Raw genomic sequence first — 25,966 nt, forward strand, 5'->3', positions numbered from 1 at the left:
TTGTCACTCATCTGCTGGCTCACCTTGCTGGTCGGGTGTCCTCCTTCAGCTTCTCCGTGTCCTAAGCCAAGTGCATGTGCAACCCCATGAAGGATGCCAGCTTCTTCTGCAGTATGCCTGTTATCAAGGTCAGAGGTAGTGAGGGACACACACAAATCCAGTCTGTCTTAGAGGACTCTAGTTTTTCATGAATTCCAGTTAGCCCCTGCAGGTTCCAAGCCTGTACTTGCTTTTATCCAGGTCTAGCTTTCTACGCTGACTGCCATTCTGTCTGACCTATGGTGACTTCACATTCAACACTAGAATCAAAGACCTCAAACAGCTTTGAACAGACTTCTCAATGAGCTCCCACAATCATGTAAGGTCTGATGCCTCATTCTCCAATAGAACTTCTGTGATGATGGAAATGTTTTGTATATGAGCTGCCCAACGATAGCCACTAGTCACATGCATGTGGCTATCGAGCACTTGAAGTGTACCTAGTGCAACCGAGAAACTACATTTTTACTCTCAGTTCATCTTAATTCATTTACACTGCCACGTGTGGCTAGTGGCTGCTATGTTGAACAGCACAGATCTGGTGCCTAACAATAAATCTGTTGTTCTTCATCACTTATAGTGGTTCTTTTTCTCTGGTTGAATCCTGACTGGTGACTACATGGGGAAAGAACATGTAGACTGAAAGCCGGTATGCTAGGAATAAAGGGCTGGAGAACAGAAGGAGGTGGGTCCTGAGAAGCCCACCTACCTGTGACTGCTGAACTCCTTATTTGAGAAAAATAGACTCCCTGTGAACTTGTCCTTTGGGAGCCCCATCTCCATTCCAATTCCCAGACCAAGTATCAAGGTGAGCTAACATATTCATGGCGAGTAAGATGTGTTCTTCGACAGGTAAATTTTTCTTTCTTCCACACTGATGACTTTTTCCCCTTGCCTGTTCCCTATGCAGATCCTTCCACCTCCCAGTCTTCCTCCCGTCCCCAAGTGACTATGACCTTCCTCACAGAATAGAATTACCCCCTTTCGACCATCAAACTGGATTTTTTGTTGTTGTTTTAAACACCAGCCCATTTTCAGGAGTCTGCAACTGTAACACGTTTGTCAGCCGTAGTTTCTAAAACTGGCCACTTAATAATACACTTTACCAGGGATGGGTCTTTCCAAATGTGCTCTGCACAGTTAACATGAAAAGATTAATCCTGAGCAACATTTTCTCTCAGGGCCGATCTTGAGTGGAGAGCCGCGGTGCGGTGCTTTCCAGCTGTGTTCACAAACACAATTCCACACATCAGGAACATTTCTTTCTCTTTTTTCTTTTCATTCTTGCTTGCTTGCTGAAACGAGTGGTTAGCCGTTCTGGTGTTGACACAGGAAAAGGCGAAATGCTGGCAACCGAATCAAAGCCGACAATGCAACAGGCAGCTCAGCGGCGCGCCTGGTTCTGTTCCTCACACCCGCCAGGCGTACTTTCAACTTCCTCCCAATTTTGGTCCCGGCCCCTTGGCTTATCTTCCTGAGAATGTTAAAAGAAAAGAAAAAATAAAAAGAACACTGATCTTACTGCAAGCTGTCTTTAGTGTCTGTTGTTCCCTTCTTATGCACACGGCCGGGACTGGCCCTCCAAACTTCTCCATTGTCTGGTGAGTCACTCTTGCTTTCCCGTTTTCGCCTTCCGTGAATTCTGCGCACACCCCACAAGTGCCCCGCTCTCGCTCCCAGCGCTCCGCCTGGGCTCAACGCTTCCTAGCCGAGGTCGGCGGCCGTGCGGCTTCCAGCACCCACTGCCCAGGGTTTGGGTGGGAGCGGGGCCACGGCGCAGCTCCAGCCCAGCGCCCGCCGGGCCGGGCCGGCGTTCGGGGTCGTGGCCGTCTCCTCCCCTCTCCCCGCTGAGGACCTCGCAGTGAACTCGCAGTGCCCCCACGGGGTGGGACGCGCGCGTCCCACCTCTGGGGCGGCTTGCGGGCGCTAACCCTGGGGACGGTGACTCCGCTTCTGAGTCCGTCCCCAGGCGGGTGCGGAGTGGTGGCGGCCGCCCCCTGGGCGCGGGGCCGCGGCCGAGAGGAGCGCGGATCGGCAGAGGAGCCCTGAGCGCTGCCCGGATGCTGCAGCCTAGTGGCCTCTCCCGGAGCGACGCGAGCCCTGGGGCCGAGCCTGCCCTGGGCGCGCTGGGGGCCGGAAGGGGGCTCTGGACTAGGATCCCTCCCCCTTTCCCTCTGCGTGCCGGAGCGCTCTCAGACCCTCCTCCTCCCAGGTACGAGCCGGGAGAGGAGGGCGCCTCTCTCCTGCCGGCGCTCCACCATGGGCAATATCTCCAATGACTCCTGGCCCGAGGACTGCGGGTCGCGGCAGTGGCTCCCCTCCGGCGAAAGTCCGGCCATCAGCTCGGTGATGTTCTCGGCCGGGGTGCTGGGGAACCTCATCGCTCTGGCGCTGCTGGCGCGCCGCTGGCGGGGGGACGCGGGACGCAGCGCGGGACGCGGGAACTCGGTCTCCTTGTTCCACGTGCTGGTGACAGAGCTGGTGTTCACCGACCTGCTTGGGACCTGCCTCATCAGCCCGGTGGTGCTGGCTTCCTACGCTCGAAACCAGACCCTGGTGGCGCTGGCGCCTGAGAGCCGTGCGTGCACCTACTTCGCCTTCGCCATGACCTTCTTCAGCCTGGCCACGATGCTCATGCTCTTCGCCATGGCCCTGGAGCGCTACCTGTCCATCGGGCACCCCTACTTCTACCAGCGTCGTGTCACGCGCCGCAGCGGCCTGGCAGTGCTGCCCACCATCTACGCCGTCTCCCTACTCTTTTGCTCGCTGCCGTTGCTGAACTACGGGCAGTACGTCCAGTACTGTCCCGGGACGTGGTGCTTCATCGAGCACGGCCAGACTACGTACCTGCAGTTGTATGCCACCCTGCTGCTCCTCCTCATCGTCGCGGTGCTCGCCTGCAACTTCAGCGTCATCCTCAACCTCATCCGCATGCACCGTCGGAGCAGGAGAAGCCGCTGCGGGCCCTCCTTGGGCAGCTGCCGGGACGCCCCTGGGGCCCGCAGGAGAGGGGAAAGGCTGTCCATGGCGGAGGAGACAGACCATCTCATTCTCCTGGCTATTATGACCATCACCTTTGCTGTGTGCTCCTTGCCTTTCACAGTAAGTTAAGCCATTTGGTTTCCATAGCCCGGCTCTGGGGAGCCTTCTGACTCACTTTTGCAACTTGTAAGAATAGGTCCTGGGGAGGCCTAGAGCCTTCTCCTCTGGCTTCTCACCTTTACCCCACTTCCCTGCTCCCCTAACCCTCTGACTCCATGCTAGTGTTTCTTACACCTAGTACAGTCCCCTGAAAGGGAGCCTTGACCCTCCACTAAGCCAGCCCAGACCACTGTCAGAGGGTTAAAAGCCACCCCCCCCCCAACCCCCAGCCTCTGCCAGCCTGGCTCAGTGCCTGTGGAGGAGGCAGCCCCCTCCACCTTTGGATGGGTATCAGTTACAACCTGACTTCCCTGAGCTTCAGGTCACCTTCCTGTACCCCCTACCCATGGGTCTGTGTTCTCTGTGCTTTGACTTCTGTTTCTCCCAACACACAGTGTGGTGGCCAACGCACAGCATTCCAGCTGCCATTGAGAAGGGTCCCTGTTGATAAAGTCAGAGCATCCATTACTTGTCACAAAAGTTCAGCAAACAGTTCACATGTTTCCCAGTTTACCTATTGGGAATGTAACTCTTTGTGGCCATGAAAAAATGTGGACCTCATAATATGTCCATAATGCTAATTACAGGCAAAGTTGGTTGCTTGGAGAAACCCCTCGCTAAGCTTTTGTAATTCCTCTAAAGAAGTCATTTGTACCCTCTTACAAAGTATTCTTTTCATATCACTATCAGAAATATCTACAGGGGTTCTTCAGTTTAGAGTCATATGCTTTATGAGCACAAAGCCACACACAGGAATGGCTGGTCCATCTCAAGGTTGGGAGAGTTAGGCATGTACAGCATGTGCCATGACCCAGCAGGCCAGAGGCTTCCTGGGGAACTGAAGATGGGTGCCTAGGTTCGGGGATGGGTGCTGGCCTGGTTTGGTGCAGGCTTAGCAGTCAGCTCTATAATGCTGTGAGTTTGAGTCTCCTCTGGTGGAACAGGTAGCAGAGCCCGGAATGTGTCTGAGCAGGCACTGGCCTCATACTGGAAGCTGGGGACTGGGAGTTTCGCAGCGCCACTTCCCAGTCTTCAAAAGAACAAGGCTGAGGGGCGCCTGGGTGGCTCAGTTGGTTAAGGCCCCAACTTCATCTCAGGTCATGATCTCATGGTTTGTGGGTTCGAGCCCCACATCAGTCTCTGTGCTGACATCTCAGAGCCTGCTTCAGATTCTGTGTCTCCCTCTCTCTCTGCCCCTTCTCCGCTTGTGCTCTATGTCTCTCTCCCTCTCTCTCAAATATATATATATATATATATATATATATATATATATATATATGTATATATACACACATATATATACACAAATATATATATACAAATATATATATCTATATCTATCTATATCTATATCTATCTATCTATCTATCTATATATATATATATATATATATATATATAAAGTTTTAAAAAAAGAACAAGGTTGACCCTGAAGGATGTAAGCAGTTGGCCATAACTCCCTCCTGGCACTGTCTTGGAGAAAAGAAGAGATGGATAGTGCCTACCAATAGCAGGTCTGACCTGTAGAAGCTAGAGAAGTGACTTTATCTTACTTCCCGCCTCCATCACTGCTTTTGATTACTTGCATATACTCATCCTCCAGGGTGGAAAAGGACACCTTGCCCCCTAAATTAACTTGGATTCATAGCTATGTTCTCTTCTCTCTGGTCCCCATTGTCCTCACACTTCTACCCCATTCTCTGTTGGGGCAGAAGCTGGTCTGAATCAATAAGTTACACAAAGGTGCCCTCTTCTGAAATGAAGTAGGACCACGAGAGGCCACATCTTCCATTCCACCCTGAACCAGGGAGTTTGTGCAACAGAAAGGCTGTGATATAGAAACTGACATGGCTTCTATGCGTTTCTTTTGTTTTACTAGTAGAAATGTTTGGTGGCATAATAGGAATTAAATCACTTTTTTGGGGGGGGGGGGGCGTCAGGACTAATATGCAGAACATGTGTCTTTGAGAGAAAGAATGTCTAGTTCCACTAAACAACTTAGAATACAACTCAGAGGCCATAAACCCTTTCTGATGTGGGTAGTGTTGGTCTTGGCCTGGTGCAAATTGGGAGGTCAGTTCTTGGAGTTTCCTCTGTGATCTTTGAGTGCATATATATAAAAATACCCCTTCCCCAGCCAATTAAATACCTTGGCAATGAGCTCAGAGGGGACCACACGCTTGTGAAAAGGCTTGTTATTCCCTAAGCCCTTTAGAGGAAGATAGCAGGAGGAAAAAGTCTCTCCTCTGATCATGACTAATCCACTGCATACATACAATATAAAAGATAAAGGCAGTGATTTTCAACAGGTTCCCGTTTTCAAATAAATTTGCCTTTTATCATGAGATCTCGGTTATTGCTGTATGTTGATTTTCAAGCCCTCTGTGTATACATACACATATTCATATGAAAATTTATTTTCCCCCTTTATTTACAATTAAGCCAGAGACTGCTCCAGAGTTGCCAGATGCAAGGGGCTTAGAGCCTAGAAGTCTGGTTAGAAGGAGTGGGGAGTAGGAGATTCACTTTGAAGCTGTGTTTTTATTTAGATCGCCTGTTTATGGGTCGGGGACACCAGATGAGGATTATGAGGGCACTTTATGATAGTGGCATTGATACTATCAGCAAATATTATCCAGGTTTGCTTCTGCATGTATGCATGGCAAAGATTCCCAAAGAACAGGGAAAAAGCCTAGAGTGAACATAATCAGAAAGTCAGACACTGATTCTCACCTTGGGGCTAACATGACAAGTTATGCAGATGAAGTGTAGGTAACTCACTAGGCCCCAAACAGGTATTTGAACTGTACCTTAAATGGGAAGTATCAAGTCATCTTTTTTTTCCTTCTAATTTTATTTTATTTTTGAGAGAAAGAGAGAAACTGGGGGAGGAGCAGAGGGAGAGGAATGGGAGAGAATCTCAAGCAGGAGCCATGCTCAGCATGGAACCTGATCCCACGACCTGAGATCATGACCTGAGTGAGCCAAGCCCAAGTCAAGAGTTGGTGCTCAACTGATTGAGCCACCCAGGTGCCCCTCAAGCCATCTTTGAATAAGGAAATTTACATTGACTGCTCACTAATTTACTTTGTCAATAGATTATTGGTGCTTGTTAGAATCTTTCATTTACATAGCACTTGAAACCTTATGAAATGCTGCAGTATCCTGATTTAAGTTATTTCATGGAGAGCTTATCTGATGATTTAAAAATCACAGCTACTGTTTGGTGCATACATTCTGTTATTTCAGAATGCTTGCCATGGTCCCTGGGGGGCACCTTCTGCTCATGTCCTTTTTGTCTACTTGGCCCACACGAAAATTGTGGTCAGAAATGGCCTACACCAATCTCCCATACGAGGCAGGAATCATTTCCACGCATCCTAACCGGGACAAGGCAAAGACCTGTGATTGCGTTCAGAAGTTCTCCTGTTCCTCTAACAGAACACATGCAGTCCAATAGAAATACACTTGTGCCACATATGGAATTTGTAATGTTCTATTAGCCAAATAACAAAAAGTAAAGAGAAATGGTAAAAATTCATCAATATTATTTAACCCCAAATATCCAAAATGTTATCACTTCAAAATGTAACCAATGTAGGGGCGCCTGGGTGGCGCATTCAGTTAAGCGTCCGGCTTCAGCCAGGTCACGATCTCGCGGTCCGGGAGTTCGAGCCCCACGTCAGGCTCTGGGCTGATGGCTCAGAGCCTGGAGGCTGTTTCCGATTCTATGTCTCCCTCTCTCTGCCCCTCCCCTGTTCATGCTCTGTCTCTCTCTGTCCCAAAAATAAATAAACGTTGAAAAAAAAAATTAAAGAAAAAACAAAATGTAACCAATGTAAAGTGATTATGAATGAGCTATCCCAACTAATTGTCTTCCTTGTGTCCCCAGAAAGTACTAGCAATCTACTCTATCTCTACTCCTTCCTCGGGATAACAGAGCTGCTTTCTGTGTCCCTCAAAAGTGGGCCACACCACTCCACTGGCCCAGTAAAGAGGAGATTTGACAGCTGTGTATCCAGTGGGGCACCAGCCTCTTCCAGCATGCCAGGAGGGAGGGAAGGAGGGAGGGGAGTGGGGAATTTAGGAAACCTGGAACTATTTGTGTCAGCCATTGTGCCAAGGTGTAGGCAGGTTAGAATTACTGCTTGCTCCAAGAACATGAGTCTAGGACTTCCAAAGGTTGGAAGTGGAACTAGCAAAATGTAAAATTCCCAGCACCTTATAATGAAGTCAAGCTCAACCCTCAAATATTATTATCAACATCAAAATGGCTAACCTTTTGAGTGCTAATTTTTACATACCTAACTTATTATCTTCACAACAACCTATAAAATAGATAGTATTATTGTTCCCATTTTACAGATGAGGCAAATACCTTACCCTGGGTCCGACAGCTAGTGAGTGTTGGAACTGGGGTTCACAGCTGGGCAATTGAAGCACAGAGCCTGTCCTCTTAGCCACAGTACTAGCAGAGAGAAAGTACTCATTTCAGGGGTTGCATGTGAGAAGATTCATCCAACTTTTCACAAAAGAATGGTAAGGATGTTATAAATATCTGGACCGCTTTGTCTCAATTCCAACTTGTTCACTTTATTTATTTTTTTTTTTAATTTTTTTTTTCAACGTTTATTTATTTTTGGGACAGAGAGAGATAGAGCATGAACGGGGCAGGGGCAGAGAGAGAGGGAGACACAGAATCGGAAACAGGCTCCAGGCTCTGAGCTGTCAGCCCAGAACCTGACGCGGGGCTCGAACTCACGGACCGCGAGATCGTGACCTGGCTGAAGTCAGAAGCTCAACCGACTGCGCCACCCAGGCGCCCCTGTTCACTTTAAAAATAAAATGGCAAAGACCTTTTTCTGCATGCCAGATCAAGGAGCTGGGGCCAAGTGTGCGGTTTCTTTTTTCTTCTCCACAGTCCTATGAATTAAAAGGCTGAGACGGAGATTTAAGGAGACTGGCTAATATAAATGTTGGTCTAAATTAAGAAATAATCAGATTACCCCTCACATAAAATCTTCTGTTGGTACACATAATACATTTCTTACGTGATAAAAAAACAAAACAAAACAAAAAATGGTATTTTCAGGAAATGACATTATTTTGGCTGTCCAATATGAAATCATGCATGGGACCAACAACATATTCCAAACTGTTTATGTACTAAAGGGATAGTGTATAAATTAATGAATTCCTCCTTATGTTGATCAGCTGTTGTCATCATTTCACAGAGATAAATAGAAACTTTCTTCCTGAAATGGAACAGAACACAGAAAATATATCAGACCTCCAATCTTGCCTCAGATAATGTTTGTATTTTAATTTCCAACCCACATCAAGCCACTCAGTCCCTACATTCCCAATAGCTGTGGATAACTGCTGGTCATTTTAAACTGCTTTCCACTTGCCATTAGAATATATTATTCAGTTCTGAAGTTTCAAAAGTGAACCGTTGGCTCATTCTAAAATAATGTCTTCATCTTTAGAAATTCTTTAGGGCTATAATTTCTAGGCAGTCTGATTAGTGGAAATATGGTCTTCAAAATACAGAGCAAACTCAAGTAAACAGTACTGGAGTTTTCTGTTCATTCCTGGAACTCTTTATGTAAAATGTAACATGAATGGGGGTTGTAAAACATATGAAATTTGTCAATTACGTATGTGCAAAATATCACAATGCTAGTAAGGATGAAAGAATCTCAGAACTCTCCATGCATAACCACAATGAATTTGTTTGGTAATATTTTAAGTTCTATCCATGAACGGCTGGAAATCCCTTTATCATTTATGCATCACCAACGATGTGTTTGGGGATTAGTGAAATCATTTTAAGACATGTGACCTTTTAAGAGAATGTCCCTTTAGGGTTGTCTGGGTGGCTCAGTCGGTTAAGCATCCGACTTCGGCTCAGGTCATGATCTCACGGTTTGTGAGTTTGAGCCCCGCATCCGGCTCTGTGCTGACAGCTCAGAGCCTGGAGCCTGCTTCGGATTCTGTGTCTCCCTCTCTCTTGGCCCCTACCCTGCTCACATTCTGTCTCTCTCTTTCTCTCTCTCTCAAAAATAATAAACATTAAAAAAATTATTTTAAAAGAGAATGTTCCTCTAAAGTAATGTTTTCGGTTGACACCTCTTCCTTCACCATTATAAAACGGTGGTTGTGAATAAAGACACAATTACACTGAATTTTTAAAATTTAGACAGCAAGAGCCATAGTTCTTCTTCCAAAAGAAAAGCTGCACATTATGTCTACACCCTTTAAGTTAGTCATCACTGCTCTTTCAGATAATTGAGGCCAGGCCCTCACTTTATAGAAAAACAGCTTTAGGGATGGTGTATTTCGTTTTTGGCATGTCAAGAGTCCATCACAGTATTAAGTTAAAAAAAAAAAAAAAAAGAATGGAATGGCATAGCATAGAATAGAATAGAAATGGTGAGGGACTCATCTCCCCACAGTGTTCAGGAGGACAGCAAGTCTCTTTCCACCAAGGCTTACGACCCAGTTAATCTGCAACTTGGTTGGCTCGGTTTCCGTGGCTTCTCCTGTCCTCTATTTTGTGGTTTCTGACCACCATTCCCCTCCCTTATCTTGAGCTTACATCCACTGTGCCTCAGTTTATATGGCCAAGATACACCAAGCTTCATTTTTCTCAGAATAATCTGCTGCCTAAAATTGCCCCCTCTAACGGAACACTAGGCTTAAGTCTTCTGCAGTTAGGACATATAGGTGATGGGAAGGGCAGGGGATAGGGAACGTGCATGCGGGGAGGGCCAGAACTTCCCCTAGACCAGGGTTCTTCTTGCACAACACGAGCAGCGCATGGATCGCTTTCAAATCATTTGCAAAATCTTGTGTTTATAGGAGTTCTGGGTAGATGTTCCACAGTGCCTATCCTTTTCTCGAAGAGTTAAGGGCCAGCACCCTGGAATGTGCAGGCCGAGAGCTCCAAACTTTAGCATGAACTCTCTTTTGGGTCCAGTCCCGGGATCACCTGAAGCACAAGGCAGGGAATACTCTTTAGTACTGGAGCCATATCCCTGCCCCAGTCTTCCTAGGGAAATAGGCTACTGTCCCCTCTACCACAAAGCACCTATGGTTTGGGGGAAGGGATTTCTTTAAAACATCATATGCCTGGAAAATAACATCCCCCCAAAAGTTCTGTGTTTAAAAAAAGTTTTTGGAAGTATAGTGGACACCAAAAGTTTTTTAAAGAATGGATTATACAAAACCATAGGCAGGATACCCTAATGTCTTTCACAAGACAGGTAAACTTATGACAGTCTCTGCCTGCAGTTTAACTGTAAAAAGTGTGAAGGGGGAAAAAAAAAACCCCCAAAGAAAGACAAGTAGCAACTTAGCTATAGCTGTGGTTTTTAACTATATAGACAGGAGCAGCGATAGCCACAAACCTTTGTAACACTTTTGCAAACAAGCCTCTTACAAACCCGTAACCGGTTAGCTGTGAACTTCACGTGAGCCTTTGTATCACAGGCTGTTTACGGAGAAGGTGGCAGACTGTGTAGTGGCTAAAAGGAGGGTTTTGGTCCCACTGCTTGAGTGTGGCTCCTCCATGACTTCCCTACTTCCCTGGAGGGTGACTTGGGGCATGGTAACTAATCTACTAGGCCTTGATTTCCTCCTCGCTAAAACAGGAATAATCATATTTTGCAAGTTTGTGTAAGGATTAAACAGAATGAGACTTACAAATCGCTTAGCCCCATGCCTGGCACACATAAGTCTTCAGTAAATATTAACTGCTATCCACATAGGGTTCAATTTCCAAAGGAAAATCAGATTGTATAGTAATGATCACGAACTGAATTCTGGAAGCTAACGTCATTTGTTTGACTGATGGGTCTTTTGTTGTTAAGTGTGATAAATGAATAATTTTCAGCTGTTTCAGGGGTTTGGTAAAGGTTCTAAAACAGTGGTTCCCAACCTTGGTTGCATGTTAGAATCATCCGGGGTTGGGGGGGGGGGAGCGGTTAAAAAACCTGAGGATACCCATGTTACAGCCCAGATTAATTAAATCAGAGTCTCTGGGGGTGGGAGCAAGCCATCAGAGTAGTCTAAACAGTCCTCAGGTGATTTCAGTGAACAACCAAATAAAGTTCTCATTTGCCCCCAAATTCTGAAACCATGATGGAGTTGCATTAACAGTAGAAAAGTAGCCCAGAATCACAGTACCCAGTCAGAGCCAAGAGGAAACTTTCCATGAGAGGCTGAAAGTGTTCTAAAGAAGATAAATCTAGGGGTGCCTGGGTGCCTGGGTGGCTCAGTCGGTTAAGCGTCCGACTTCGGCTCAGGTCATGATCTCGCCGTCCGTGGGTTCGAGCCCCGTGTCGTGCTCTGTGCTGACAGCTGAGAGCCTGGAGCCTGTTTCAGATTCTGTGTCTCCCTCTTTCTCTGACCCTCCCCTGTTCATGCTCTCTCTCTGTCTCAAAAATAAATAAATGTTAAAAAAAAAAGAAGATAAATCTAAAGAACACTAATTTTGATCCATACCACCTTGTAGGTACCAAATCAAACTCTATATTCTTAGCAAAGCCCTGTAGAGAGAGCCTCTATCCTAAGGAATCAAAACTCAACTTGACTCGTTTAGATTGTTGATAACAAATTTGTTAGTCAGGTGTGCAAAAACACGTATAAATTCTATCAGCCTTGGAAGCTGATTTCAGAGTAGCAGTGAAACGTTATTAATTGATATATCCAATGTGTCGGCCTTTCATTAAAATCTAGGATCGGCTGGAGGGAGAAGGAAATGTGGAGTTACTACTGTTTAACGGGTACAGGGTTTCAGTTTGGGGTGATGAAGAAAAGGTTCTGGAGATGGATGGTGGCGATGGTTGCTATTCTGTGTTCTTTTACGTGATGGCCAGTCCGGTGCAGCCAGAAGAGGAGCACAGGAAACGCTCGGGAAAATAAGTTGTATCATACAGCAAACACTGCACAACGCCAGGGCCGCAAGGAAGGTGCTAGAGTAGATGGGGAGGCAGAAGGAGCAGGAGCCGGAGGACAGCCCGGGCCTCTCCAGAGGAATATTGCCCCTGGGATACAGGACCACGTGGAGGGGCTCAGGCTTGGTTACTTGGCATACCAAAGGACAGCTCCTGGGTGAGCCCTGGGCTGTCTCTGAAGAATGGCTAGCCCTGGGGCACCAGGGTGGCTTAGTCAGTTAAGGGTCCAACTCTGCATTTCAGCTCAGGTCCTGATTTCACACTTAGTGAGATCGAGCCCTGCATCACTCTGTGCTGCCAGTGTGGAGCCTGCTTGGGACTCTCTCTCTCTCCCTCTCCCCCTCCCCCACTTCCTCCCTCCCTCCCTCCCTCTGTCCCCGTCTCTCTCTTTTTCCCAAAATACATAAATAAACATTAAAAAAAAAAAAAAAAAAAAAAAAAGAATGGCTAGCCCTGGGGAGAGGCAATCTCTTCCCAACCAGAAAGGTTTTAAAATGTCAAAACATCTTGATATACAGAAAATTAAAAAAACATAAACAACATAGTTGCACAACAATATAAATGTACTTAATGCCACTGATTTTACACTTGAACGTGGTTAAAATGGTAGATTTTTATGCTATGTATATTTTACAATTAAAAACAAACCTAGAATCCACAACATCAAAAATGGTGAGCTCTTGGGGCGCCTGGGTGGCACAGTCGGTTGAGCGTCCGACTTCAGCCAGGTCACGATCTCGCGGTCCGTGAGTTCGAGCCCCGCGTCAGGCTCTGGGCTGATGGCTCAGAGCCTGGAGCCTGTTTCCGATTCTGTGTCTCCCTCTCTCTCTGCCCCTCCCCCGTTCATACTCTGTCTCTCTCTGTCCCAAAAATAAATAAACATTGAAAAAAAAAATTAAAAAAAAAAAAAAATGGTGAGCTCTGGGCAAGAGACGAGGACCATGGGGGTGGGGTTGGGGGTGGGGGAAGGAAATGGTGAGGTAAAAAAAGATAAAACTTATATCATGAACTTCAGGGTCCCTAAAGTATGTCACTTTTCCCAGTGTAAAAGAAGAAATTATCTCCTCCAAAATCTTGGCCACCTCATGAAATACAAATTTTAAGCATTTCTAAAAATTGCCCAGTATGATGGATGAAAGGGAAAGGAAACAAATAGTACAGAATTGCCTCATTCTCTAAAACCATTTTTCACTTCTCATTGCTCCGTACTGCTCTCTAATGAGATCAGGAACTATGATACGGGTCATTCCCCACTGAAAACCTGACTCATCTTCATGTGTGACACTAGAGTGCTGAGCCCTGTCTACACTGCCCGCTATGGCTAGCCAGTTCAGGGTCATCGTATGCTTTGGCCAAACTAGATCATAAGTTCAGCTACAGACTTTTTCTATGACAGAGTGTCAGTTGTACGTGTGTGTATTAACTAATATATTTTAATCTACTGGACTTTTGTACACCATTATCTTGAAATTCTAATCTTCAAAATTGCTCCTTGGATATACCATATAAGTACTGTCTATTTCTCATCCAAAATAGTTTGGCTGACAAGAAAAGTATTGCTCTGTTGCATGTTCCCACCTAACTTTCCTTTTCTCTGTATAATCAGGGAAATCCACCATCAATTCTTCTTTTTCCTTGCTCATCTGCCAAGTCTTTCCTCCATTCCCTATTCCAAGATTCTCTGTCATAAACACCTCTGGCTGCCAAACCTTCCTGCTCTTGTCCTAACATAAGCAACCCAAAGATGACTACTCTTCTCCATCCCTGCAATTTGCTTTGTATATCCAATTGCCAGATGCCTGCAGAGTAAGTACCAGGAGGAAAGGAAAAAAGACATTCCTTTTTCTGGCAAAGGAGCCTGGAGGAAAGAAGTCGCAGCTCTCTAACTCACAGGCTCCCCCTGGTAAGAAAGTCCCTATAACATTATAAAGAACTGGTTTTAAAGTCGGGTGTGATTTCCCTTTGTTTTCCTCTTTTCAGTAAGCCATGTGGGAGTGTTTGATCTTCATGGAACGTGTACTGTTCCATTCCTTTGAATCTGACCAGAACTTGCATTGATCCCCAAATATGTGAGGAATCAGATGGGAATTGGTATACCAGCTTGAAAACATTGGTCAATGGGCCAGCCAATGTGTCAGCTTTCCAGTATTTAGGAGGTTGTTCTAAGGGTATTTGTTCTAAGATAGGCTATAGCCATGAATGTAGCACATGGCTGAGCACTCTACTCACTGTCAAGGAAGTTGGAATGTTTGTCCCAACTCTGCCAACTAACCAACCCTTGGGGACTTGGGAAAGTCACCTGACTTCTCTGCACTTTGGTGTCCTCACTGAAGGAGATAATGACAACTAACATTGTGGGGTACTTACTGGGTGAGCACTGTTTTACATAGCTTGCGCATATTACTTCCGGTCATCCTCCCAAAAAACCCAAGAGGTAGGTACTGTTTTCATTATCACTCATTTTACAGATGTAAAAACTGAGGCACAAAGATTTGTTTTCTTACCAACGGTCCCAAAGCTATCTGTGGAGCCAGGGTTCAAGGCCAGGCAGTCCCATGTCCAAAACCATGCTCTGGGTGACTTCTCTCCCTGAATTGTGATAATTAAGTCAGATTAAGTGTTTGGATATAAATGTAACATATTGTGGGGCGCCTGGGTGGCTCAGTAGGCTGAGCATCCGACTTCGGCTCAGGTCATGATCTCACAGTTCGTGGGTTCGAGCCCTGCGTCGGGCTCTGTGCTGACAGCTCGGAGCCTGGAGCCTGTTTCGGATTCTGTGTCTCCCTCTCTCTCTCTGCCCCTCCCCCGCTCATGCTCTGTCTCTCTCTGTCAAAAATAAATTTAAAAAAAAATTTTTTTTTTTAAATAAATGTATGGGGCGCCTGGGTAGCGCAGTCGGTTAAGCGTCCGACTTCAGCCAGGTCACAATCTCGCGGTCCCGTGAGTTCGAGCCCCGCGTCAGTTTCTGGGCTGATGGCTCAGAGCCTGGAGCCTGTTTCCGATTCTGTGTCTCCCTCTCTCTCTGCCCCTCCCCCGTTCATGCTCTGTCTCTCTCTGTCCCAAAAATAAATAAACGTTGAAAAAAAAATTAAAAAAATAAATACATAAATGTAACATATTGTTACTAACTTTCCTGAAGTTCACATCCTCATCTGTCAGAAGGAGACAATGCTTACATTTCAGAGTTTTTTGTCAAGAATAAACATGGAAGAATGAGATTCTTCTACCTATCTTTTACCACTAGTGGCGCGCACAAACGCACACACACACACACACATTTTGTTCTTAAATCTTAAGAAATTGCACGTCATCTAATCCCATCCACTGCTACAACATAAAACTAATATAATTTTTCCTTTTTGCTTCTTACAGATTTTTGCATACATGAATGAAACCTCTTCCCGAAAAGAAAAGTGGGACCTCCAAGCTCTTAGATTTTTATCCATCAATTCAATAATTGACCCTTGGGTCTTTGCCATCCTTCGGCCTCCTGTTCTGAGACTAATGCGTTCAGTCCTGTGTTGTCGGGTTTCATTAAGAACACAAGATGCAGCACAGACTTCCTGTTCTATACAGTCAAATGCCAGTAAATAGATTGACCTTTGTGGACAGTAGTTAAGAAGTGCTTAGTTAGCCAGCATCTGGAAGATCATTTTGAAATGGCTCCTTGGAGAAATGAAAAAAGTTAGTTTATAAACAAAGTGAAGCTACCCTAATAAAACAGAGTAAACAAACGTTTCAGCAGCAGTTTGTGCTACAGAGGTGCTGACAAGGCACTTCACAGAAGGTGTCAGGAGAATACATAAAAGCTGCCCTCGATGAGCATGTCACATGGCCTTTGAGAAAAAACCAACTGCATTTAGGATCCGGTTGCCTTTTGATTTAAGCTTTCTGTTGAATGAGAGCATATGTGGTTTTGTAATTTGTTTAAAACCCTAAGTAGTTACTGTGTGTTCGATTTCAATCATCTATGCTACTGCCGCTGTAAACATACGGTGCACAGTCAGGCCAGAGAAAGCTTCACATGTATTCTCTACGAAGTCCATACGAGGAAGCAACCACGCCTGGTGTCTTGTGATTGCTTAAGAAACCCTTTGTTTGGCCAGTGAATTTGGAAATCACAGGCACTTTGTAGTGTCGTATTTGTGCACGTGGGAGGACTCCTTCGTCACTACAGTATTACGCGTGGAAGAGTAAGTAAGCTCAGCTGGTTAACGTCACCTTCTCACTACTCCTCCGGAAGCTGGGTGTCAGAGTAGCGGGTTATTTATTTTATAATGTCCGTTGTGCCGACAGTAATGAAGAACACTTTCGGAATTTTCCTCTCAACAAGAAATAATAGGCTATTGAGAGAGTTAATTCTGATTAATATTCTTCATTCTATTTCCAGGGAGAGGCTATGGGGCTATGTCTGCAACCAAGTATTAGAATTAAGAATGGAAAAATCTGATCAATTCTCAGTAAACCCTGAAACTCTTCTAAGGCTCATGCTGAGGCTGTGACTAACATCTACTTTATAAGGTGACTGTTGTAGCAAAACTCATGCATCTAAGTTTTTATCCAGGAAACATGGTTTGACTCATACTATATAGGAAATAATGCAACAGTGAGTCATATCTTAATATGTTTCTAAATCTAAATGTTTGCCATGGTATAAAAATATACCAGCATTAAAATATTTCAGCAAATTTGCACTGCTTAATCATCTTAGTTCCTGCATAAACTCATCTGAAATGTCACAAAAATAAACTATGAAACAAAAATTTAGAAATGGAAGAGTGTTGAGTTCCCCCAAATAACAGTTTATAGAGTAGATATATTTTTTAGTGAGATAAAAGTGGAAAAATTATATTTATTTTGGCAAGTTTTTAAAAGTATGGTTTCATTGTAATTTAAATGTTAAAATAGTCACTATAGTACTTGGTATTCAAGTATTTTTTTTTCCTTACAGCATGATCTTCAGAATAGTAGAAACACCTTATTTATTTATTTATTTTGCAGTGTGTTATTACAGGATAGCTATTATAAAAAAACAAAAAGGGGATGTCAGTTTTTTCCAAGGTCTCGTTGAGTTGCTTACGCAAAACCATTTCCTATAAGTAGTTATCAAACTAGGTGATCACTTAAAGTGATTCCAAACCAATCTAGCATCAGTATATTTTGACACAATCTATGTCAAATCAGCTCTTATTTTTAAAAGAATAAATAACTGGTTTGCTTTCCTACTGATTTAAACAAACCAGGCAAAATTTAACTTAACTGAAATCTGGACACGTAAATAAATCTTCCCTGCAAACAAGTATTCTGAAGTTAAGAAATTGCTCTAAACAGGACTAATAATTATACTCATGGGTAATTCCTAAACATAAAATTCTAATGTTACTTTGAATATGAAAGATTGATTTATAAGATGACTATTTTTTCCTCCAAATGAAACCAAATGAAAATGTTAACTATAGTCCTTCTCTTCACCTCACCATCACCCCAAAATTCTGAAATAATGCAAACAAACAAACAAAAAACAAGAAAAGGCATAGTTGGACATAGTATCTCTAGTGGGAACAAAATGATTTATTCTGGGGTCCCAATATATAAAAGTTGAAGCCATTTATTTAAGAACTGGTAGATTTCTAGAGCTTTGTTTCCTGATGTACTCCTGTTCCTTGTACTGTATTAAATGGCTGAGTCCTGTTGTTTTGTTTGCATATACACAGAAGGAATTAAATGTAAAAATCCTGTGTAATAGACAATCACCTATTATTAATGGCAATTTAAAGGTAACAGAAAAAATTAGACGGGTAAATATTTCCTTTCTAAAAATCCCATCACATCAAGACATATCTGTTCACGTTTACTGACTCATTTTCAACTTACATGAAAAACACGGAGCTTAGCCTCGTATGTCAGAGAATTGAATTGTGATAAAAGAAGATGCAGGTTTTATTTGTTGTCCCCGACAGTCATTGGGATGAAAAGGGAAAAACTATAGCGGATTTTCACTTCAGAATCCCAGCTCTGACGTTAGGCGTCCAGAATTGGATGGGCCAGAGTAGTAGTCTGCTCTGAGCCAAATTGTTCCCAGTTCCCTGTGGCCTCAGGTCATGTTTCCCAAGAGGGAACTGGAAAATTCTGGTACTAACTTATGGCCTTGAACATCCAAAGATCTGACAGAAGATACAGAAAGCCTCCAAAAGACCTGAATCTCAAAGTGGTTTGGACCCATGACAACGTAGAACCAGAACAAAGCTCTAGAAACTGCGCCAACCCAAAACCACCACGCTGGCAGAGGCTGTAAGCCCTGAGCGGCAAGCAGGGAAAATCCGATCGGTATCACTGCAGTCTCAGTGTAATTCACTTACATTCTTGGCACCCCTGTCTGCTCATGTCGGTGCGCTTTGAAAGGGTTGTCCTAATGTTCGTGTAATGTCAGCTCTGATTTGGATCAAGAAAAAACCCAATATATTCAGGGGTAAACTTTGGTGTCATTGAAACGCAGGGGAAAACAATTAGCTTGCACTTATGTAAAGATTTATTCGTTTAGCCAAATCTCATGGTTTTCTGAATTTAGGAAGAGCCCCCGCTTGAGCCATTTACAGATGGAGATGCAGTCTTCTCTGCAAATGAGAAGTTTATATGTGTGGACATACAGTGCCTATGCATGCAGGTGGTATTACAACTTAAATATTGACGACTATCTTCTGCCTCATCAAACACTTAACTTCATTGGATTTCCTCTTTGAGTACACATTTATAAATACCTCCAATCACCTAACAGCATTATAATTGATTTCTTAATTTACAAAGCATTGTGATCAACTTAAGTACACACTGTGGAAATAAATGTTATTCTAGCAGCTCACTAAAGTTATAGTCTATACAGGGGAGCAAAGACATGTATTGGGCATTAATTTTCTATTTCAGAAAGTTACTCTCTTTTTGGTGTTTTGTTGGTATCTTTCACAATTCCTTTCATTGTTAAGTACATTTTCTTGAATTACATTTTGTATTCCCTCTAAAATGAATGTACTATTAAAGTTCAGTTGGGGTGGTTTAATTCTGTGATCCAGGTGTTTCATTTTTTAAGAATCTGCCAAGAGTCAAATCAGTGAAGTTTCCAGTAAAAAGAGATGGCGTCCTCCAAAGGGTCACTGAGGACTGTTGAATGAAAGGCGTGTTTACAGAGGGAATCAACAAGGGATGGTGGACGTCCCTTACACACTCTACCACCCCTAGGCCTGAAGGGACAAGGGAGAAGCAGCCACTGGAGGCAAACTATAAGATGTCACCCAACTGGAGCTGTAGCCCTAAGTAGGGAAGCATAGCTGTTGGCAAATCGCAGGGAGGGAACAAAGGGACTCCCTTCCTGGAGACTTCTCCTCCTACTCTCTACTCTTCTGCTGGTTTGTCCCATTGCCCAAACCCAGCTGTAATCCACAGTCAGGGGAGCCTGGGTAAAGCAGTCCATGAAGGCCATACTACAGGAGAGAGCAGATTTAGAAGAGCAAGTGGAGACCATCCTGCATAACTAAATTAAAAATATGTTCTCTCTCTCTCTCTCTCTCTCTCTCTCTCTTTTTTTATTACACCAACACAAGAATTGAAAGCACAAAGTGAGCAGCCACTCTTCCTGCTCTTCTACTCCAAGTATCCTCTCACAAGCTTGGGGAATAGGAATCAGCCCTGTCTGTATGAAAGGGGGAAATAGATCCCTTCATCAAAATATTGGTCTCAAGCCCTGCTCTCCTGTGGCTCGGCATCGGCATTTATCTAACTTTGGAGTCATGTGATTTTATATAATTGGAGAAAGAGAGGGGGGAATCAGACCAAAGCATGTTTGCACAGCAGTGTAGCATAATAGCTATGCCTAGGCACAGCAAAGACAGAACCACGTATGCTGGTCTAGAAACGAACTGGAGCCCCATTTTTAAGAAGGACCACTAGAGTGAGAAAACTCTAGAAAAAGCTTAACTTAAGAGTACAGGGCAGGCCATTTCCCCAAATTTAAGATAGGGATGAGTCTATACGGCTATGGTAAAGAAAGAGTATATGTAGCAATTCAGCAATTCTGCATAGTTTTAAATGCTGGCAAATGTACAAGGAAAAAGCACATTTTAAGAAAATGGAAAAAGATCAAAGTTTGACTCCCAAGCCATCTGTCAATGTTGCCCTTTCTGCTACCTCGGGACTTGTCTTTACTCACCTCCTTTCATTCCCTTCCAGAGCACCCTTCTAGCACAGACTATCCCCTCTCTCCCCTCTACCACCAGGTCCCATGCTATCTTTGATGCACACACTCAACCTTTCTTTCAGCAAACTCTGCATTTCCTCAGAGTTATTAAAGATTTGTCAGACTGCTGAGGCTTTTTCAGACAAGTTATTTAAGCTCTCTGACTCTTAGTTTCCTCATCTATAACACAAGGATAATAAAATTATCCACCTCTTCAATTATTTTGAGGCTCCAATGAGTATGTACACGCAGGACATTCAGCACAGTGCCTGGACATGGTCAGTGTGAATAAGGTTAGGGATTAATATGATCTAAGAAGCCCAGTTCGGTGGGTCACTAAACCTCCGACCTCTTTGCACACAGCTGACTCAGAGTGCTCATTCCTGGTGGCGGTCATGGTGCTAGGGGGTTATGGTGTCTATTTGTTAACTCTGGGTAACTGTCAAGAATAATGATGATAAGAAGCCTGTCGGACAAGTTTGTATTTCAGAGAATGCAGTGAAGATTGGCACACACAGGACAGGGTAGAGGAATGCATAAGCATAAAAGAGAGGAGACCAAGAGACACAGAAGGACAATAGGCCACCTAACATGACCCCTTTCCCCTCAACAGAGCCACGTAGGGGAGCTAGAGGAGACAATATTCCAAATGTTATTTGAACGGCATATGTTGTGTGTTAGGAAAGACTGTCGCCAAGCTGAAACTGAGCAGGTTTCCTTCACACAGCATCTTGTCCAGATCCCCAGAATAAGTCCAACCCGTGTGCCACAGATGACCTTCCGTATTGCTGAACACAGCACCCAAGGCTTCTCCAGGCAAGTATTTCCGATTATTTAACCGTCCCTTATGTGACACCTCACCATTTTGGCACCTTCTCCAGATCGTTTCCAAGTTATCAGTGTCCACCTTAATATGTTGTGCCACAGCCAAACACAAATATGTAATTCTAAACCAGTCTTATCAGTACTGGGTGCTGGTATGTCACTTGCTGGCTTGGCATGGTCACCTAAGTGTTACCAGCTTTATCACAAAGAGGTCATAACCTAGTTAGGAACCTTCAACAAATGAGAGCAGCACAGTCTTCCACTTTACAGAAAGGAAAACTGAGTACAGGGGTGAAGGGAGTTGCTTCCTAAGGACATCCTCACAAGATCCCCCTTATGATTGTCATGCTGATGGTGCCACTTGAGATCACAATCATTCGCCTATAAATTCTCGGATGGGTTCTGTAAACTAGCGATAGCGAGCTCTGAACTTATCAGCTGAACCTTGTCTTTTGTGTTAAGAACTCGCCCTTGAGATGATGTGGAATTAGATGCCAGTGCTGGGGCTCAGAGGATAATTTTTTTCCCTTGAGAATGGAATTCACTACGTTTAGTCATCAAATGATATTTTCACTAGAATCAGCTGGCCAGTACTCATCTCAGTCCTAAGAGTAGACATGATATATCATAAATTACACCTTTAAAAATTCAACAGCTGCACAATAAAGCCTTTGAAGACACAGTTGAGACTATCTTTCAGCTTAACATACCCGCATCACAAAGAGCTGGAGGAACGAGCCAAAAAGCCCTGGGCTTTCGAGAATTCAACGTTCACTTTTTATTTTCATGTTTTAAAAAATACATGACCTCATGTTACTTGTAAAATCAAAGACACAATAACCAAAACACAGTGGGCTGCACCCTGTGGTGTACTACTCTTTGACCTGTAAAAATAAATCTTTCTGGGGTGAGTCGACATTCCAATAAAAGAGGAGCAAGCTTAACTCTAAACTAGAGATCTTTATTCTCCGTACTACCTATTACAGTGACTGGGGAGTCAGATGCCCACTTCTCAGAGGAGACACTAGTTCAGATGTTCACATCTGTCTGTGAAATGCCAGTTGGGAAGGTGGACAGTCAGGGTCTGTCCTCCCTCTACACATTTCCTCTGTGCTCCCAATGAAGCGGTCCCATGAACCACCTGGTGGCCAAGAAATACTAAGTGAGGAAATACAATTATCCTGTATTATCAGTATTAATAGCTTTTTTAAAAATGCCTTGCCTTTGTCTGCTTGACCATGTTAGAATGCTACTATTTGGAATCCTTCGTAATAGGAATTTGGGATTGGGAGACAAATGACATGAAAAAAAATGTCACTTAACTGAAGGGTTAAGTCAGAGTGGTAAAGGTACGAGTGGAATGCAGTGGACATGGTGTGTCCCCATTCCCCCATGCCCCCTCTCCCACCTCTCTCCCCGTCTCAGGCCATCCGGCCCAGTGTGCTAAGCCTGGTGCACTCCAGCAAGCTCCCCTCTCAGGTCACTACACTGGGTGCTGTCCCTACTTGGGATAAACGCCCTTCTCCCAGACAGCCATGGCTCACTTCTTCACTTCCTCCTCTTCAAAATTTTACTCTAGTGACAGCTTCTTGTGAGGCCTTGACTGACTACCCTTCCTAAAATTGCACCCCCACTCTCACTCCTCATTCCCTTTATCCTGTTCTGTCATTTTCTAGCATGAATGACCTTAAACATACCTCAAGGTGGACATATTTATAACATTCATGGTCTGTCCCTTTGCACTAGATTGTGAGTTCCAGGAGGGAGAGATTGTTGTGTCTTCTGGTGTCCAGTGTTACAGTATCTTCCAGTGCATTCAGAGGGACAAACTCGTGTGGGTTATCAGATCTCAAGGGGAAAGAGGAGGCTATCCACACAGGAGGTGAACTGGTGTAGGGACTCAGAACCTGAGCGGGAGGGAAGGGCATCTCTGTAAGGGGACAGCCTAGCAACAGAGTTTAGGAGCCCAAGCAGGATGAGAAGAACACATACTTGTGGGGGCCACCTGGCATGTGCTGTCAGAGCTCAAGTAGAATGAGGATGGTGTCCATGTGGGGTGGAGCTCAGACTGGGGAATGTTGAGCAGAAAGAAGGAGATGTGGGGAAGAGGGTTATGGGGAGGATGGGAGATCAGTCACAAATGGACTTATCAACCAGCAAATATATTGAGGATAATGGAAACCAGGCTTGTCACTGTTTAAAAAAAAACATAAAAAGAGAGAAAAGTAGAATGAGTGCTATAGTATGGGATTGGAATTGGGGGGTACTGGTATTAATTCGTATTTTTTCAGTATATACAGATAAATATGGAAATAAATACGCGGGTGTGGGTGGGTGGGTGTGGGTGTGGGTATGGGTGTGGGTGCGTGTGTTCTAGTGTTGTTCACTAGTGTTGCCAGGGGCAGAGAAAATGTAAGACCAACCAGGAGCATCTTGTGCATGAAAATAAGTTCCTAAGGAAAGAGGGAGCCGTAAACAGGATATTTATATGGTTTCAAAGTACTCCTAACAAGATAAGTATTCATTATACAAGGGAAAGAATTACTTTACAGTAAGAAATCCTGACAGAGTCTAATGTAAGCAGGGCTCCAAGTAAACATCATCAGTAATGGAACCAATTTACACCGTGAGCCGGAAGATTGGATGGGATAAGAACACGGGGTCACTCCTGTGGTATTGGTCCCTGTCAGAACTTCATAACCTGAATCTAATCATGAGGAAACCACAGCCTCACCCAAATTGAGGAACATTCCATAAGATGCCTGGCCTGTTAATCTTCAAAACAGTCAAGGTCATGAAAATCAAGGGGAAGAATAAGGAACTGGTCCGGCCTGAAGGACGCTAAAGGGACAGGACAAGTCATGGCAGCATGTGACTCTGAACTAGACCCCGCTGCTACGAAGGACCTTGGGACAACCAGCACACCTTACATGAGTGTGAGGACTAGATGGTAATGATGACATCCACTGGGTTATTACAGCATGTTACGTAGCAGAACGCCTTTGGAGACGCTCTGATGCATTCGGGGATGAGGACAAAACCTCTGTGAACTAATCACAAATAATTCAAGGAAAAAAGTTATAATGTTCCTGTGAGTTTATGATTGTTTCAACATGAAACAATTTTTTTTAATGAAATGGCAGGCACAGTCCCTGCAACAGAAAGAAGACAATAAATTTCATACTTTTTGTACATAGGGAGAAATGAACAATGTATACTAAAATCAGATTCTATTTTCAATCACTCTGATTCCATTTCTCTTACATATTTTTGTTTTTGAGCTGTGAATGGCTATCTCTGAAATGAAAACCAAAACCAAATATTAAGGATGGATTTCTTAATGGCAGGGGAAGAGCTGTTATCTTAATCTTTCCAACCTGTTCAGCAAAAAGTCAGGCTAAGCGTCAGTATGATGCTACTGGTTTGGCTTAAAGAATTTATACAATTCTCATCACATTTCCATTAAGGAAAAGGAGACCAAACACATTTACAACTATGTGCTGTTATTTGAATTTACATGAGTTTTCTGGGGTGTGTGTGTGTGGTGGGGGGGGGGGGGAGAAATGCAGCTATCTATGCATTAACTTAATTTTAGATATCACAGGAGAAATGATACTGCCCCCCAAAAAACATGATTTATCATCCAGAGGTTTAGCCCTGTGCTATGATTGAATTTGTGGACTTCTACAGCTTCTAAACAATCACAGGTTCATTCTTATCTCTAAAACAGCCCTACCTCAGGAGCATCTGGGTGGCTCCGTCAGTTAAACATCTGACTCTTGATCTCGGCTCAGGTTATGATCTCACAGTTCGTGAGTTTGAGCCCCTTGTTGGGCTCCTCGCTGACAGCATGGAGCCTACTTGGGATTCTGTCTGTCTGTCTGTCTGTCTCTCTCTCTCTCTCTCTGAAAATAAATAAATAAACTTAAAAAAATAGCCCTACTTCAACCTTATTTCTCAGTTCAACCTGCACTATAAGGTTTGAACCTTACAAATGAAGATTATTCTTAAAGATGAATTCCCATAAGACCTTGTCCTCCTAAGAAATCTGTCTGCTCTGTTATAAGTATATGCTTAAAAGCAGAGAAGAATTGCATTTACTCTGGAGACTAAGTTAACAGAATATCCAGGTGAGGGAGCAGGTTGTCAGGAAACTAGTCAGAAGTACTGCCTCATTCTATTTAACACTCACATCCTCCATACTGCCCTCAGTGGCATTGCCATTGGAGACAGTCCAGCACTGTGGTTGGTATGAAGTTTGGACTCTGAACCTGGACAGACCTCATTTCAAACCTAGCCATCGGCATTGAGTGTATAATCTTGAGCAAGTTAGCTTAGACTTTCTAAGCCTCTATCATGAGGGCAGTACTTGCCCACCTCAAGTGCTTTTTAAAAACGCTGGTTGCTTTATCATCATGGATTTTTTTTTATGAAAATGTAATCATGTTATTAAGATCCCATGTTTACAGTGTATGGACTTTTAACCCTCTGTTGTTCAAAGCTGTCTTATCATAAAGCCACACACACATAGGCCACCACCACCACCAATACCATCATCGTATTGGTATCTATCTAATGACGGACATGTTACCAACAAATCTGAGTTGGCTGAAGACTCTGAGAAGTTCAGTGAAGTCAGAGATGATATAGGTGATCGAATCTCCATCTGTGTTCACAGCAAGGAATCACCAAAGAGGTAGTGACTTGAGCCGCTGTCCCACCTATCTCCATGCCGTCCAGACATTTGGAGGCTTTCCTACTGGTCTTTTCCCCGG

The 25,966-nt window shown here is 44.0% G+C and overlaps 1 protein-coding gene across 1 annotated transcript; it reads left to right on the forward strand.

The window, feature by feature from the left end:
• Window positions 1-110: 110 nt before the first annotated feature.
• Window positions 111-19,193, forward strand: PTGER2 (prostaglandin E receptor 2). Its single transcript, XM_040477143.1, has 2 exons — window positions 111-3,141; window positions 15,512-19,193. The coding sequence occupies exons 1-2, from the start codon at window positions 2,299-2,301 to the stop codon at window positions 15,731-15,733; spliced, it is 1,065 nt and encodes a 354-aa protein (XP_040333077.1). The 5' UTR covers window positions 111-2,298; the 3' UTR covers window positions 15,734-19,193.
• Window positions 19,194-25,966: the final 6,773 nt, after the last annotated feature.

This window comes from Herpailurus yagouaroundi, unplaced genomic scaffold (assembly GCF_014898765.1).
Source record: "Herpailurus yagouaroundi ecotype Mexico unplaced genomic scaffold, PumYag 141, whole genome shotgun sequence".
NCBI lineage: Eukaryota > Metazoa > Chordata > Mammalia > Carnivora > Felidae > Herpailurus > Herpailurus yagouaroundi.

Coding starts and splice junctions, on each gene's coding strand:
- PTGER2 (XM_040477143.1), top strand. CDS start 2,299: ATGGGCAATATCTCCAATGACTCCTGGCCCGAGGACTGCGGGTCGCGG. Junction 3,142..15,511: donor TGTGCTCCTTGCCTTTCACA/GTAAGTTAAGCC, acceptor TGCTTCTTACAG/ATTTTTGCATACATGAATGA.